The sequence below is a fragment of the Pituophis catenifer genome, unplaced genomic scaffold (assembly GCF_029215685.1).
Source record: "Pituophis catenifer annectens isolate HBS135680 unplaced genomic scaffold, rPitCat1.0.hap2 SCAF_1, whole genome shotgun sequence".
NCBI classification, from domain to species: domain Eukaryota; kingdom Metazoa; phylum Chordata; class Lepidosauria; order Squamata; family Colubridae; genus Pituophis; species Pituophis catenifer.
In genome coordinates, this window is record NW_027256881.1 from 294682219 (window position 1) to 294699883 (window position 17665).

A 17665-nucleotide genomic window follows, 5' to 3' on the forward strand; every position below is an offset into this window, starting at 1 on the left:
TGAATTCTTCAAATTTCAAAACCTTAATGTACAAGAGGTATTCTATTCTTTTCTTAAATCTTGCATTTTGAGGCCAAGATACAAAAGTATAAACCTGTGTTTCACTACAGAGTTGCTGCAACTAAAAGTCCAATCATTTTTATTGGAACTGGCGAACATATAGACGATTTTGAACCTTTTAAAACACAGCCTTTTATCAGTAAACTTCTTGGTATGTATTGCTCACTGCAAAAATTTAATTGCTAAAATTGATTTTTTCCCCCCCTGAGTTGTAATGGAATTATGTTTCAGTTGTTAAAGAAGTGTATTTTATATTACAGGCATGGGAGATATTGAAGGATTGATAGATAAAGTAAATGAATTGAAATTAGATGACAATGAGGCTCTCATAGAGAAACTAAAACATGGTAAGCCATGCCCCAAACTTTGCTAATATAGCAGTGTTTGCACTTTAATTCTCTTGTCCATTTTGTTTTGAAAGATGGGATGAACCATCTGATTTATAGTGTACAAGTTTAATAATTGCAGTTTAATGTTTTAACCATTCAGGTCAATTCACATTGAGAGATATGTATGAACAGTTCCAAAACATCATGAAAATGGGGCCCTTCAGTCAAATACTGGTAAATATAATGACATTAGTTATCTAAAAACCACTTAATGCATTAATATTCACTTTGAAGTGGCTTTTAACACTTTTTTTTGAAATTATTATAGGGTATGATCCCTGGTTTTGGAACAGATTTCATGAGTAAAGGCAATGAACAGGAATCAATGGCACGGCTAAAAAAACTGATGACGATAATGGACAGTATGAATGATCAAGGTAACATTTCTAGTATAACTGAATTATGAAGGTTGAAACTTATTTATACTGTTGTCAGAATAATGAAAAATCCAAAACATATATATTTGTATATTTTTCATTTTGTGATTCATTATGATTTAAACATTGAACAGGATTCAGATTTTCCCTTCTATGGCTAGAAGGCTCCCTTTGATTATTGGGGGGAACCAACATAGACCTGCTTCTGGAGAAAAGGAATAGGGTATCAATTTTCTCTGATACCCCATCTTTCATTATTAGGAGCTTCACTAATACAAATTAAATCCCAACCTATACTTTTACTTTCTTCAGCAGATTTAATTACAACCTTATTAATTATATTGAATCTGTAGTGTGTGCTTCATTTTTAAAACTTGTTTATGGCTTATATAAGGTATAGAACAGTACCAATCAGGTACAGAATTTTGAGAGAAATTATCTTTTTTTAAAAAAAGTTGATTAAAATGATATCTCAACTTTTTGATGCTATTATCCATGAATAATTCCTCCTTTATCCATTGTTTCTCTTAATTATAGAACTAGATAGTACAGATGGAGCCAAAGTTTTCAGTAAGCAACCAGGAAGAATCCAAAGAGTAGCAAGAGGTTCTGGTGTTTCAACTAGAGATGTTCAAGAACTCCTGACACAGTACACAAAATTTGCACAAATGGTGAAAAAGATGGGAGGCATTAAAGGACTTTTTAAAGGTGAGAATCAATGCATATTTTGAATATCTACTATACGTGTCTATATAGGTAGTTCTCAACTTACAACAGTTCGTTTAGTGACTGTTCAAAGTTATAGCAGCACTGAAAAAAGTGACATGGCCGTTTTTCACACTTATGACCATTGCAGCATCCCCATGGTCACATGATCAAAATTTGGCTGCTTGGCAACTGGTTCATATTTATAACAGTTGCAATGACCCAGGGTCATATGATCACCTTTTGCGACCTTCTGACCAGTAAAGTCAATGGGGAAGCCAGATTCACTTAACAACCGTGGTAACTAACTTAACAAACTGCAGTGATTCCTTTAACAACTGTAGCAAGAAAAGTCATAAAATGGTACAAAACCCATTTAACAACTGTCTCGCTTAGGAACAGAAATTTTGGGCTCAGTTGTCTCACTTAGCAACAGAAATTTTGGGCTCTGTCATGGTTGAAAGTAGAGGACTACTTGTATTGGGCATTCTGGATTGAGTTGCTTAATAGTAGACTCACAGAACTGAATCTAAGAGATCCATTTGCTGAAATGCAGCATTTAATGGTGGGACAGATGTCTTCTTTGTTACTGTCCCTCAGGATTTATCACATATCTGCCCAAAAAGATTGAAGAATCTTCCACAGGGCAGATTTGAGAGGCATGTAATGCTGGTCTGTGACCGTAATAAAAATTGATTGATTGAGAGGCACATGGAAAGGAAAAAGAGATATGAAGTCTTACTACATAAATCATTTATGGATGTAGCCTATAAATTCTAGAAAATAATTGATAATTTCTAACTGTATTAAAATTTGGTACATATAAGTTAACTTTTGAAAAGCTATTAACACATTTAGTGGAAACATGTAGTAATTAGATCTCGAAATAACAGACTGCTAATCTGCACAAATTTGTTGCAGAAAGAAAAGTATTTTCATACATTTATGAAATTTCTGCAGAAAACTATCATTATTGATTTTAAACACATGAAAACTGCAATATTCGTTTGCATTGCTTGTGTGAACTGCTATCTCTAGCAACCACTCAGACTGTGAGGCTGATTTTAATCCTGCACAATATTTAAAATGCTTCGCTGCCAGATACCAATCAGAAGAGGCTAAGAGAATTTTCATTACTATTTTGAAATATTAATGAAGGCGAAAACTGTATACATGTCTCAGGATAATATTGTAGGATCCAATCTGGGTCGGTCACCGGGATCAGAGGTTTAATCTTCCAAGCTTTCAAACTTGTGCTGGAGCCCATCTTCAGGGAACTTCTAGCAGTGTGTGTGCTTTGGGCTATTTCGAAATATTCCATTACTGTTCTTTTTCTCCTCTCCCCTCTTTACTTTTTCTTTGTTTTAAGGAGGTGATATGTCAAAGAATGTAAATCCATCCCAGATGGCAAAACTGAACCAACAGATGGCAAAGATGATGGATCCTAGAGTTCTTCATCATATGGGTAAATATGCTTTTTCTTTTCTTGCTGCAGGAGTGGGCTGGAAAGGTACTGCTTCCAAACAGTTTAATAAAATATTTAAAGACTACCTTCCATACCTCTCGGAGACTGAACTCAGCCATTTTGCTATGACAAAATTATATTTATGGTATAGTACATATTGTATAGTATGCTGGAATGAAAAAAAATTCACAATATTTTTCAGTAAATAAACTAAACTGAGATTGTCTTGATATTTTGCACAATCTTACTTTATTAGAATCTCATAACAAATAGATTATTTGAGAGCTAGATACACCCCCCCCCCAGTTATGGTTTCATTTATTTTTCTCTTATTTCCTTAATATGTACCATATCTACTTTTTAAAGTGGTTTCCTTTTTTTCTGTTTCATTTTATGTATCAATGTCTGGAATTCAAAAAATGTATAAGAGTTTATTTATTTATTTTATTTATTTATTTAAATTTTTATACCGCCCTTCTCCCAAAGGACTCAGGGCGGTGCACAGCGAACACTGAAACACACATATACAAAAAATTTAAAAACAGTTTTAAAATATATTAAATAATTTGGCCCCAGTCTTATTAAAAACTAAAACAACCATTAAAATTCATGTTTAGGCCAGCCCAGCTTGTTAGAACAATAAGGTCTTGAGGGCATGGTGAAAGGCGCGTAGGTCAGGGATCATCCGTATCTCCGGGGGCAATTCATTCCAGAGGGCAGGTGCCCCCACAGAGAAGGCTCTCCCCCTGGGGGTCGCCAGTCGACATTGTTTGACCGAGGGCACTCTGAGGAGTCTCTCTCTGTGGGAACGTATTGGCCGGTGGGAGGCTACCGGTAGCAGAAGGCTATAATATTATCAATATTGGTAGAAATGTTTATGCATTCTAGTTGCATGGGGACTTCATTGTTCCACTAAATGTTCTTTGCAACTGTTTTTGAATCAAGGAGATACTGAATGTGATATGAATGATTGCTATATAAGAAGCAGTAGAAAAATAATTTAACTTTTAAACATAAATAACATTTCAAGTTTAATATTTAATTACAGGTGGCATGGCAGGATTGCAGTCAATGATGCGCCAGTTTCAACAGGGTGCTGCTGGAAATATAAAAGGCATGATGGGATTCAATAACATGTAAAAGCAGCCTTAATAAACTGACTTGATTGACCATTATTTGCTGGAGTATTTCTAAAAAGAATGAGAGCTCCTTTTCTGCTGTGGAGAACTTTAATGCAGCATTATACTTCTAAAACATCAGTTTGGAGATTTTCCAGTCTTTAGGTCTAGAAAGTGGTTCTAGTTGGACTTCGGTTTATTAATGTTATAATTTTAATATTTTCTTGGACCTGTTTAAAAATAAATCATGTATAAATTTAATATTTAGAGGAACTTCTTAATTGTTTCAAATGGCAACCCTTATATTTGTAAACAATTCAGATCTTTGGTCAATGCCAGTTTGTCACAAATATATTGTAAAATAAACTTACTTGGTTGTAAATTTAAGAGCTGATTTTTGTGCTTACAACAAACTTTAGAAATAAGACTGTTGCAAGGAAGTGTTTACTGTTGACCACGTGCTTCAAGAATGAATTTTAATCTTCTCAGTTTTAACCTCCCTTGAGGTTAAGTTTGGGCAGCAATAATAAAATTGTTATGTCTTATTTCCTAATAGTTTGCTATCGGGTAATTTGGAAGAGCCAATGTCTTCAGCAAATGTTCTTTGTATAAATTCGTTGCAGGGGGTATTCAGATAAATTATATCTTCAGTTTTAACCTCGGTTCCAGGCTAAATTATGATGCTGTGTTTATGTCAAATCCTTTGTTCTTCTTTACATCCACCCACAATAAAAATACCATTCATATAGAAAGCAAAAACATTTGAACACAACTTTGACTAAATCCTTTGATATAAATTAGAATGCTGTCACATTATCTGAAAAATTTGTTTGGCTTTCCTCAAAATCAATACCAGCTGGGTTAACAAAATGCTAATTCATAGTGTTGATTGATTTTGATTTAGCACATTACAAAAGCCCAACTATGTAATTGGTATGTATACATCTTATCACATATGGCTAATACTAATAGGCATACTACTTTGTTCTATTAAATATGGGGTGGATGTGATATTTTACCCACAAGTTTTCTAAAGGGAAACAACATTGTGGTTAACATACATGCCCTGTATTTGTATCCATTTGGTTTTCCCATTTCCATAGGCTTGTGTCTGAGCATGGAAATATGTATGACTTATCAAGTAGATTTTATATTATGAAACAGAGAACATTCTTTTAATTTTGCGTCTAGAAATCCAACGCATGCAAATTCACAATCTATTCTGATATTCTTTGCAAGCTAGTAAAGATCAGTAGAAAGAAGTGAGATTGGGAGAGGTAGTATAGTGAAAGAATTGTTTAATAATCCAGCAATTTTAAACATAGGTTTTCAAATCCAAGTCTGTAAGACATGAGAGGGTCCTTGGTTCTCTCTGAGCTTGGTTGTTTTCTTGCAGACATTTCCTTATCGACACTAGGTAACATCACCACAGTTAGCCTAGACAGCTCTGATGGCTTCATGGGAAGCAGCCAGGCTGAAAGATGTGAACTCTGGTTATTAGTAGCTTTATACCAGAGAAGATCTGGAGTTCAAAAAGATTTGGACTCTTCCATTGCCGAGGTGAGGACAAGCAACCTAAAAGGGCCAGTAGGAAATCACAATTTCATTTCCTACGGTTTGCTTTATGACCATTTAGTGGCCTTGAAGTTGTCCTGTTTGTGACTCTAGTTAAAATTTGCTGAAGCCGCATCAAGTGTGGGCTGATGAAAGAGGGCGGCAACTTAAAATAAAGGGGGGGAAAAGATGATGTCGGGGGATATTTGCACCGCGTTTCGGTGCACGTGGGAAAAGTTTCCGAAACCGATGTTTTGCGACGGTACAACATTCCAACCGGGGACAGTCACGTGCCCTCGTCTTGCTTTCACCGAACGGAGGCCCGGATCTGGATGTCATGCGACAGTACACTCCCCCTACACGCACACACTCACACACACACACACCGGTCTCTCTCGGTCACTCAGCGGCGGGCCCACCTCCTCTGGCTCGACAGGCGCCTGTCGCCACAGGCACCTTAGAGACAGACAGTTCTACGAGGTATCCTAGCAACCACCAAGACGGGGGTGTGGGCGGGGGGCACCGGCCTCTGTGAGCTCATTTCCCAGCCAGGGCCTCCGCCCCGGAGGAGGGCTTGGCCTGCCTGGCGCGATCGTCGCGGGGAAGGTCTCTCAGTCGGAAACGGGAGGGGGGACTATGGAGCAGGGGCTCTCTGCTTTTTCCTTATACTGCGCCCCAGTCGCCGCCGCCGCTGCCTACGCCATGGATCAGGAACAGGTGAGTGTCCCTTTCCTCCACACCCCACCCGCGCCGGATCCACGGGTCGCCAGGCTGGCTCTTTCCTTCCGTGGCTCGTCCGCCACACCTCAACCTTTCCTGGGACAAGAGGTGAAGCTACCTTTTCTGTTCCTTGTCTGGAGCAGAAGGCGAGGGCCTTCTTTCTTCTTCTTCCCTGAGCGGTATCCTTCCCTGCTTTGGGACCGCAGGAAAATGAGCATTGATTGATCTTTTTACCTTCCAGATGTCTTGAAGTGCAGCCCCTCTCATCTGTTGGTGGGAGCTGTAGCTCAACACGCCTGGAGAAGGACCCAGGTGGAGAAGACGGGTGTGTGTGTGTATATATATATATGTGTGTCTGTGTTTGTGTGTATATGTGTGTGTATACATACATATACATATACATATACATATACATATACATATACATATACATATACATATACATATACATATACATATACATATACATATACATACATATATATATATGATGGTTGTGCAGTGTTGCATGGCAGGCAGGCGTTTTTTGGGAGTGGTTATGTAGTTCCAGGTCAGGAATGCTTAAGGAAGTGAAGATGCTTAAAAAAAAATAATCCAAGCCTCTAAACATAACCTATGTGCTTGATATTTAGCAATTGATTTACGAAGGATCTGCTTTTTCCAAATTATCCTCATGCCTCCAGAGGTTCTTTTTTCAGTTTCCAATACTAACCTCTTCTGTAAGAATGTACATGTAGTCCTCAATTTACAACCATTCATTTAGTGACAGTTCGAAGCTACAGTGGTGCTGAAAAAAAGTGACATGATTGGTTTCCACCGGATTCTGTAGAGATTCTCAGTCATCCAGGACATGGTTATTATCCCAAAGGTGCTTTTTCAGGAGGCAATTGGACTTTCTTGTTTTTTCTTCTTTCACTTCTCATCCAAGAACCTTCTTCAGCTCTGACAGGATAGCGGGGAATGGAAGGATTTATATTGCTTGCAGACAGCTGGTCATGGTCATTTGCATCCTTTTAGAGAGTCATTGAAACACTTGGAGGTTTATCTGTTTTCACAGGATTGTTGCAGGATCCCCATGGTCACATGATCAAAATTCAGGCATTTGGCAACTGGCACGTTTTTATGACAGTTGTACTGTCCTAAGGTCATGTGATTACCATTTGTAACCTTCCCAACCAGCTTCTGACAAATAAAGTTAATGGGGGAAAGCTGGATTCACAATTGCAGTGATCTGCTTAACAAGAGTGCAAAAAAGTCATAAAATAGGGAAGCTCAATTAACAATTGCCTTGCTCAACAACAAAAATTTTCGGTCCAGTTGTGGTCATAAGTTGAGGACTTTCTGAATGTTGTGGTCAAGTGAGGAATCTTGCTTGTCAGTCCATGGGGGAATCTTGTAATTTTTGGAAGTTTGATTGCTGTAGTAAATGTTTATTATAATTGCATCCTGTGCTTTGCATCCCATATTTATAACTGACTAGACAACCTGTGACTTCTTGGGTCATCATTTCTTATCAGATTCCTCAGTGTCTTCAACAATAGCAGCGCTACTAATGCTTTGCTTTCACTGGAAAATTACTTAAAAATTCAGGGAGATATTCAGAGATGTATCTGCCTTGAAAATATGTTGAATTGTATGTTGAACTGTATAGCATTGTCAAACATCAGGAGTTGACCACAGGAAAGGTTTTATGACATTTGTATTATGTCATAAAATGCTTTATGATAATTTTAGTCATAAAATGTTTTATAAAATTTGCCAAATTTCAATTCCATTGGAGCCACATGTCTTGGATTTTGGATGCATTTTGTACTCATTTGAGGTACAAAACATTTTGTCCTATTATGCATCATTTCACACAATTAAAGTTTACAGAGAAGAGAGTTTTAGTAGCATATAGATTGGCTCACAGGTATCAAAGTATTTTGCATAAAATAATACAAATTTAGGGAGCTTCCCAAAATTTGTCATCCAACAGATAGAAGAAGGAGGTGGGGGAGGAAGAGTTTGTCAAAAATAACATGTACATTTCTTGCTCTTTTCTGGAATCTCTCTCTTTGGGGAACTGATTAGAACAAATAGATGAATTTATGTACTTTGGTAGAACATTTCTCGAGGATGAGAAAATGGATAAACAGTAACAGGTGAACCAGATGAGTTCATTCTATTTTATTGTAAGGCTACATTAGCAGAATCTCCTGATCAGACTATAGTCTGATCAATTTAGGACAGGTCTTTAAGTTTTTTTTCTCTGACCATTGAGCAGCTGCAGGTTCTTCCCTCTTTTATCTGGTCATTCCCTAGGCAGCATCTCTTCCCCTCATCTTCAAGGTGATACCCAATTTCAATAATATGTCATCTGTTGCAAGCACAAAACATTTGTTGAAAGAAGAAAAATTGTTGTGATAAAAGCATGTTTCTGTCCATTTAGGTAAAATGGAGAGAGTTGGTGTGCTGGGAGAATCATTAAAAATAAGGTGAATGAAATGGGAATGGGATAATTAAGTTCATGTGGTAACATATATTTATTTACTAGATTTAGAAAGGTGCCCATTTCAAACAATGTGACTGGGTGATGTACAACAAAATCAAGCAATAAACCAAAAAATTCCCACATAACATTAAAATATAAACTGTGTGTAAATATAAAGTACAAAATATAAATTGGCAAAACAATCCAAAACAAGTCATTCATCTGGCTCCTAAAGCCTCAGAACCCCCCCTCCCCCTCAGATGTTAACAGCTTTTCTAAAGGGAAAAAGAGTAGAGGCCTGTCATATATTTATTATTTTATTTATTATTACATTTATTTGCTTGCAGTTTGAGGCAATTCTGAGTGGCTTAGACTATGATAAAATCGGTTGGTAAAATTAGTACCCAGATTGTTGGGGGCAATATGCTGACTCTGCAAACTGCTTAGAGAGTGCTGTACTATTGCTAAAATATACAAATATCAAAAATACTTATCCATATAAAAACATTACAATTATAAAAAGAGGAGGCAGATTTCACCTCCTGTGGCAAGATATTCCAAAGGGCAGGAGCCATGGGAGAAAAGGCTCTTTTCTTGGATCCCACCAACCAAAATTCCTTGGTTGATGGGATCCTCAGTAGGTCCCTTCTGCCAGCACGAATGGAATAGGCCAATCCCATTGGGGAAAGATGGTTCAGCAGATATATTGGACCCATGCCATAGAGGGCTTTAAAGGTGATAACCAACACCTTGAATTGCACTTGGAGCAGTTTGGCAGACATTGCAACTCATGTAACAGTGATGTTACATGTGCTACCCTAGGAGCCTCCAAAACTCTCTGCTCCGCAGCATTCTGGACCCATTGTAGTTTTCAAATTCTCTTCAAGAGTACCCCATGAAGAGTGTGTTGCAATAATCTAAGCAGGAGATGTTAAAGGCATGAGTGACTGAACACAGGACCTCACAATCCAGAAAAGGGCACAGTTGGCACACAACATGAAGTTGTGCAAAGGCACTCCTAATCATGACTGCCACCTGCTCTTTGAGCAGGAGTCATAAGTCTTTAGGAGAACCTCCAAGTTGAACTCAGGATCTCTCTGGGGTAGTGCAAGCCCATCCAAAACTAGATGATAAGACTCTAGATCCCGAGGCTCTGCATACCTATATAGCTGCTCTGTCTTACCAGGGTTCAGCTGAAGCCTGTTGTCACCCATTCAAGCCAGTTTCCAGGAACTGTGAATATATATTGTGTGTATATGAAACAGTAGAGTGAAGAACAAATAAGTGATTGGTACGAAAGAAGTATACTGAAATTGCCTGATCATACAGAGAGAATAAACAAAGATCAAATCGCAGGACAAGTATCTGAAGAAAGAATAAATTGGTTGAGTGGAAGAGAAAGACTTTAAAGTAAAGGCTGGCTGGATTTAATGAAGCCTTCCAGAGAGAAAAAAAAGTTTAAAGAACAAAAGGTAGTGTCAGAATTAGTATATGTGTGAAGTAGAAACAAAGATAGTTTACATTTATAGAAAGATATGGAGAGGTACAACAAATGATACTGGCATAACTCTCGCTCTCTCTCTTATATCCCACTTTCGCTTTTTTTTTTTTCTTACTGCTTATAATTTTTCCTTGCTGTGCCAACATTGCCTATCTCAAAATAGACTAGCGTGATGAATATGAAAGTATCAGTATGGATTACCATATGGAAGTGGAGGGAACTGGAGGAAATTAAATTGTTACTATTGTTACTATGGCAGTGTTGCTTCATAATAACAATCTACTTTCTAATACATTGTAACATACATAGAAAGTTGTTCTATGCTGTTACTTATTCATACCTTTTCATAAAAAGTTGGCAATATGTTATGGTATAGGTCTTAGAATTGTAATATGGCAGGGTCGTTTTTTTAAAAAAATACCATATTCTCAAACATCTAAATAACTTTTTAAAAAATATTTGAAACTTTATGCTATAGAGAACAAGATTGTACTAATTTGCCAACAAAACAACCAGGCCTTCAAATAGAATCAGTAGTAAATATGTATTTTCCATTGCTAGGGGCTAGGTGCACAGGCTTAATTTAAACAAATTCTGGATATAGTTGAATCTTGATTTACAAAGCCTGAAGATTTAGAAATTCTTAGACTTTAATGTACTCTATGTGATGACTTACCAATAGATGAATTCATTAGTAGTACCAGTTTTTCATATAAATATAGTTATAAATATTGCTTATTTATTTAACATTGGTGGACACATTTTTTCTGCTTACCTTGATACTGTATTATTTATGCTCATTGTTTTGATTTCTTGTAACTCTGTAAGCAAATCCCTGTTACAAATCAGCCTGCTCAATTATTAAATGAAGAGCAGTTTCGACTTTCAGCTAATTGCGCAAACCTGGCAAAGGGCTGTCAACAGTCGCTGTACATGTAATGGATGTATTAGAAGTGACTTTTAAAACTAAAACAAGCATGCTTTACATATATTTTGGATGCATTTGTCTATTATCCATAGTTTTCAGATGCCAAAGATCATTTGTGTTGTGCAATCCAATAAGTATTGCATTGCTATGTCTTGCATGCTATACAATTTGAAGAATGTATTAACCATGGTCTGGGTTAAGTCTGTTTATCTAAGTCATTTGTCTGTCTGCCACTGGCCTGGTGGGAAGAGGATAATCATTTCACTCAGCTCTACCTCTTGTCTCCTGTCACAGGAATGAGAAGGAGGAAACTATACTATACAAAATGGACCCTTTCTAATTCCAGTATCTCTGTTTCCTGGTTTTTTTATTATCTTGTTACAGTTGGATGTAGAGTAGAATGGGAAAAGCAAAGGTTTGGGGGAGGCTACCCATTCCTCATACCATTCATGATGTCTCCAACTCGTCAACCAGTTCTGTTGCTTGTTTTTTGTTTTTTTTTTAAATTCAAATGCCTGACTGCCATAATAATTGAAATATTTAGTGAAAGGAAGAGGATTACCAAAATATTGGTTGTGGTTTGCTACGTTACGGTAAAATATAATTAAGGCAAACCCTATCTTAGCATATCTTGTAAATATGTTTTCTGTCTTCAGTTATAAAAATTAGAGTAAATATATAGCAAATATATAGCAAATGTTCCAGTTGTTGTTCTATTTTGGCCTTTATTATAGCTGAGAAAATTTGCAACCAAATATTTTTTTCTTTTACTCCTTCCTCTGTTCTGAAGAATGATACCATTACTATCGTGTTTCCCCGAAAATAAGATCCAACCAGAAAATAAGACATGGCATGATTTTTCAGAATGCTCGTAATATAAGCCCCACCCCAAAAATAAGCCCCCGTTAAGATCGTCAGCCCTGGGGGGTGGGAGTGGCCAGCACAAGAGGCAGTGAGCATGTGGGGGCTGATGGTGTCCGGCAGCAACTGCAGCCTGCCAGCCCCTTGGCTGGTGCACTCTGGGGCTGTGCAGCCCATGCAGTGCAGGTGAGTCTGAGTGCTGCAACTGCTGTCCCGGCCCTCCAAGCAGCAGGTGGAGGCAGAGGCACAGGGGAAGGCACGTGATCCAGCCCCCACATGCTCACTGCCTCTTGTGCACGTGCCAGGGGAGGGGGGGCCAGTCCCTCACCATCTCCGGTACCGTATTTCCCCAAAATAAGCCCTAATGCATCTTTTGGAGCAACAAAAAACAGTCTGGGTCTTATTTTTGTGGAAACACAGTAGGATTACGTTCTGTATAACTCCCCAGTTTTTCCCACAAAATGTATGTTTGAAACTTATTAAGGCCTCTTTCCTCACAGAAAATATGCTGTGTAAAGCATGCTGGCATCAACTACACCTAAGCAGCCCAACTCACCTTCACAGGTTTGTTATTGTGGGGAAAATAGAAGGAGGAAGAGTATTAGATATGTTTGCTGCCTTGAATTATTTATAAAAATAATAAAAGTAGGATAAAAAAATCTAAAATAAAATAATAAAGCAGCAACATATTTTATTTATAATTTAATAATAGTAATAATAATACTGAATTTGAAGGAAAGAATTTCAAGGTCTATGGAGTGATTTCATTTAGGCTTTAGTCAAATAACTTTCATTTCATTGTAAACTCCTACCTAATCTTCCTGCCCTTCCAATTATAAATTGCCTTGGGGTTATTTGCAGTACATCACGAGGTCCCGACTCTCTTGGCCTTCTGGCAGGCTGTGAAGATCTGGCTTTTCCCCCAGATGTAGCCCGGGATAGGTGTAGCTGTATGGCATAGGCTTAAAATGCCTTGGTTGATGTATTATGTCTTGTGATACTGTGAACAAAATATTGTGTGACCCATTGGTTGTTTAATTCACAATAATTCTTTCTATGTCCTGAGGAAAAGTTTGGGTATTTTGATTAACCTCAAACTTTTTCCTTTTTCTCTCTTTGGGACCATAGTTTAAGTTTTACTACCTTCCTTTACTTAATATTATTATTGTCATAATCTTTATGATGGCTTATCTTTTTCAGCTTTTAACAGAATGCTGGTAACAGCAGCAAATATAGAAATTCCCTTTAAAATTGCAACATCTGGTTTTCTAGTTACCTCTGTTATTTTGGGGGCCAGGGAGAACCTTGAAGATACTAGGATGGATGCTGAAAGTAATGTCTCTGTGAAATTGCAAAGTATTTGAATCTCTGATTGTACCAGCTGAAAATATAAAAATTGCAACTTTTGCTTATAATTTATAGAAAAGGAAAGTATACAGTTTTTCTCATAGTTTGGATTTTATACTGTCAGATTTCAGTAGAGTATCTCATGACTTCTTCAATCTCTAATCTGAATTCCAACTTAGTCAGAAATTGCTAGGTAGCCTTGAGCAAATTTTTTAATTATAGCTTTAGCAGTACTAAATTGATTAACATTAAATTCAAAATAAAAAATTATTTAACTCCTAGTAATATTGTAGAATACATGAACGGTCCCTGAACATTAATATTCTCAAAAGTACATTACAATTGTAATTTTGGTTGGCATTTAGCAATCTATGGCATTATAAAATCCTACACAATTTTTTGTTTACTCTAGATAATCAAATCAACTTCAAAAATAAAATTACACTTTGAAAAATGAACCTTTCTCTGTCTTCAAGCCATTAATGATATGATAAGCCATTGCTGACAAAGATTGACTCCAATATATATCGTAATGTCTATTACAGCTAAATACAAATGGTGACAGAGGTTTTGAGAATGTGGAACTTGGTGTCATGGGAAAAAAGAAGAAAGTTCCAAGAAGAGTTATCCATTTTGCAAGTGGTGAAACCATGGAAGAATATAGTACAGATGAAGATGACGAGCAGCAAGAGAAAAAAGACCTATTGCCTTCTGTTGATCCAGTAGGTTTTTCTAAGTTTATTTCAAACTAACAATTCATGCCCCATTCACTCATCGTTTCAGAAATATTTCCTTACCTAAACAGAAACTGAATGATCAAGGGTGAGCAATAAAGCAGTAAAAGTGACTTCTGATTTCCCTCCACTCATTTTTATGATGGTTGAGGAATCCTGGGGTCGTGTAATCACCTTTTGTGACCTTCCGACAAGCAAAGTCAATGGGGTAGCCAGATTCACTTAAGAACCATATTACTAATTCAACAATTGCAGTGATTCATTTAACAACGGTGGCAAAAAAAGGTCATAAAATGGGGCAACAGAATTTCCCTTGTGTAATAGCTTTCTCCTACTGGCTTCTGAATAACTTCTCTAAGTACTCTAGAACAGGGGTCACCAACGTGTGGCCCGTGGCCTATTTGCAACTGGGCTGCATGAGCTCAACTCACACAAGCGGCGAGCGCCAGCACACTCAGCTCCACTTGCGCGAGCCTGCCCTCGCACAAAACTATCCCCTCTTCCCCCTCCTCCCAACTTGGAAAGGTTGGGGAATGCTGCTCTAGAACAGCATGAAACATGATATGAAAGCAAAATAAAATCAAAATTATTAAGATAGGAACACCTTGTAGAAATTGATTCTCATAATCAACAAGGGTAAATGATTTGAATTTGAATATTTCTTTTTAAGATCCATATTTTCTTGATTCAGGAAAATGTCATTAGTATTGTATTAGGATTAAATTAATATTATGTACTAATATTAAATTAGTATTAAAAAAGCATCTGATTTAATTGATGCCAAGATGGGAATCTGAATACTGTTGATATTATGTTGAACTCAGAAAGGGTAACATGGGATATTAATGAAAGAGGTACAGTGGATTTCTCTTAAAATAATTTTTTTGGCATAAATAAACAATTCAACCCTTTATTGCAGGCAACACTAACGTGGGGTCCTTATTTGTGGTTTCAGATGCTAAGAGTAGCCACATCAACACTCTCAGGTATGAGCTTATTCTGTTTCCGTGTGCATACACAGACAGTAAGTTGATAAGAATCCAATGACATAGACCAGCCAGTGTAATTGTAGTATAAATTCATGGGAGCTTGAATGATGTCCTTGAATGATGTTTCTTGAAGGGGAAATAATATTGATGAAATAATTCCATGCACTGTTAAATTTTGTTCTTTAGCCAAGAGAAGACATTCAGGAAGTTCTGAAAACACTAATTTCCTTAGTCACCAGGCCTGTTCAGTGTTCACTGAAGTTTAAAATTGGCATTAAATGCTATTTGTCTTCATAGAATAAATTGAAGCAGATTATAAAACAAAAACCTTTCAGTCTGCACTTTTCAATGCCTATCGTTCACCATAAACTGGCATGAGTAAATTGTACATTGGTGTGAAAAAATATTTCAGTGAAATACCCTTTAGTTCCTATACATATACCTTCTGCTTTGCTTCATTAATTGTTTGAAATTGAGAAAGATGAAAGTAAAATCAGATCATTCAAATTATCATTGGATAATTTGTACTAGATCAGGAATACGTTCTGAGTCCCAATTTACTTTTTGGGTAGGAGGTTTATGAGGTGTACTGCATTCAGGTCTGATATTCAAAACAAAACCCCAAGGTCAGAATTTTTTAATTCCCGGTCATGGTTGTCCCAAAGATGCTTTTTTTCCAAGGGGCAACTGGACTCTTGTTTTTCTTTGAAGACTTTTCACTCTTCATCCAAGAAGCTTTTTCAGCTCTGGCTGGATGGTGGGGAATGGAAGGATTTATATTCCTTGCAGACAGCTGGTCATTTGCATTCTTTATGAGAATCATTGAGGCCACTTGGAGGTTTATCTGTTTCCTAAGGGTCACCTGAGTAGCGTAAATATTGAGAGAAGGCTGTTTAATTTTGACATAGCCTCTTTGACCCCTCTTTCAAACCAACGGTGCTCTCTGTCCAAAATGTAGCCTTTACTGTCTTCAAGAGTGGCCTTTGTCTTTTAAATGCAGATGGGGAGGGATATGACATCATCTATCTCCAGTCTACAACACAGTCCTTTCAACAGTTCCAAGAAAGCTCCATACCCATTTGCAGTACTCAGGTGACCCTGAGGTATACTGCACTAGTCACAAAAATGTTTATTTTCCCCCAAATTAAAGGAATGCCACAGGGCATCATAAAAGCAACATAAGCATTCTTAAGAGACAAAAAATAGTAGTAGCTGCAATCCACTCTTTCCTTTGGAAATGTACCACCTGCCCTGAAAAAAAAACATAGTTGCATCATTTGAGTGCCTGGATAATTAAGTGCCTCACATTCTGCTAAATTGGTATTTCATGGCTAATAATTCCCATCATGGCTATCACGTTGTGAGAATGACTATAATGTGCTCATAAAATGTTGGATTTGTGTGGTTGTCTAAAAGTTCTTTCATTGTGAAAGTGGTCCCTGAGTGTTGATTGAAACTATGCTCAAGAATTAATCGGCAGCATTCATAAAAATTTTATTTCATTTATTCAGTGTGTGACTTCCTTGGTGAAAAGATTGCCTCTGTTTTGGGCATCAGTACACCAAAATACCAATATGCCATAGATGAATACTACAGAATGAAAAAGGAGGTATGCTTTTTTAAAAAAAAATCAACAGTGTTGCAAAATCTTTTTCTGTAAATGATACTATTAATGTAATTGCTTCACAGTAGGAATGTACACAGATGATGTTTGTTTCAAAAGAGAAAGAAGCACAGAGCACTTGCTGCTACTAAATCATTCAGCATGAGCTGTGATTTGCCAGGAATAAAAGCCAGGACATTTCTCATGCTCAGAGTTTAAGATGAAACAAAATTCCCAGGCATCATGGAGGGATTTACTGAGCAAGTAGGGCAAAGCTGGTTTGCATCACCCCTTCTTTTCCTGCAGCAGATATGAATGCAGCATGTTCCATTGATCTAACCCCCCCTATCCCTTTTTTCATTCTCTTCCATCCTCTTAGCTGTTGTTAAGAATGCTTAGTGTGGCAGATCTCATTGGCCTGCCCCACACCCATCTTTGCAATAATTTCCCTTTCTTCTCACCCTTTCCCCCCTCCTTCAGTAACCATTGCTTTTTTCCATTCTTACTCCCCTTCCCCTCCAAACACTTCTGCTTAGAATGTTTAGTTGCATGCTTAGTTTGGGTATGACCCAAAGCTATTGAACAGGTATAAACAGCTATTTCAAACACAGAATGGTTTGTGCAGAAGTCATTTTAGAGACACTTTTGATCTTGTCAGTGTTTCCGCTGACATGACAGTTGTATTATCGTTTCATTCAATATTGGAATGTTTTTGGTTGAACCGTGAAAGTGTTCCAATATTATTTCATTTAATTTATACAAACCTTTCTGCTTTGATAAACACTCAGAGTAGCTAGTAAGAGTTTAAAATCAAAAGGAAAATACACATTAATTTAACATT

At 37.2% G+C, this 17665-nt stretch overlaps 1 protein-coding gene across 2 annotated transcripts in view; it reads left to right on the forward strand.

The window, feature by feature from the left end:
- SRP54 (signal recognition particle 54) overlaps nt 1–17665 on the forward strand; it is a 32114-nt gene that overhangs the window by 12075 nt on the left and 2374 nt on the right. Inside the window, exons 10-16 of one of the 2 annotated variants that reach the window (XM_070940497.1) lie at nt 111–211; nt 321–407; nt 550–623; nt 718–826; nt 1364–1534; nt 2901–2996; nt 16733–16830. In XM_070940497.1, the coding sequence (XP_070796598.1) occupies nt 111–211; nt 321–407; nt 550–623; nt 718–826; nt 1364–1534; nt 2901–2996; nt 16733–16830 (736 nt within the window). Of the gene's footprint in view, nt 1–110; nt 212–320; nt 408–549; nt 624–717; nt 827–1363; nt 1535–2900; nt 2997–4044; nt 4502–16732; nt 16831–17665 lie in introns of those variants that run through there. The other variant, XM_070940490.1, reaches the window with a different exon arrangement.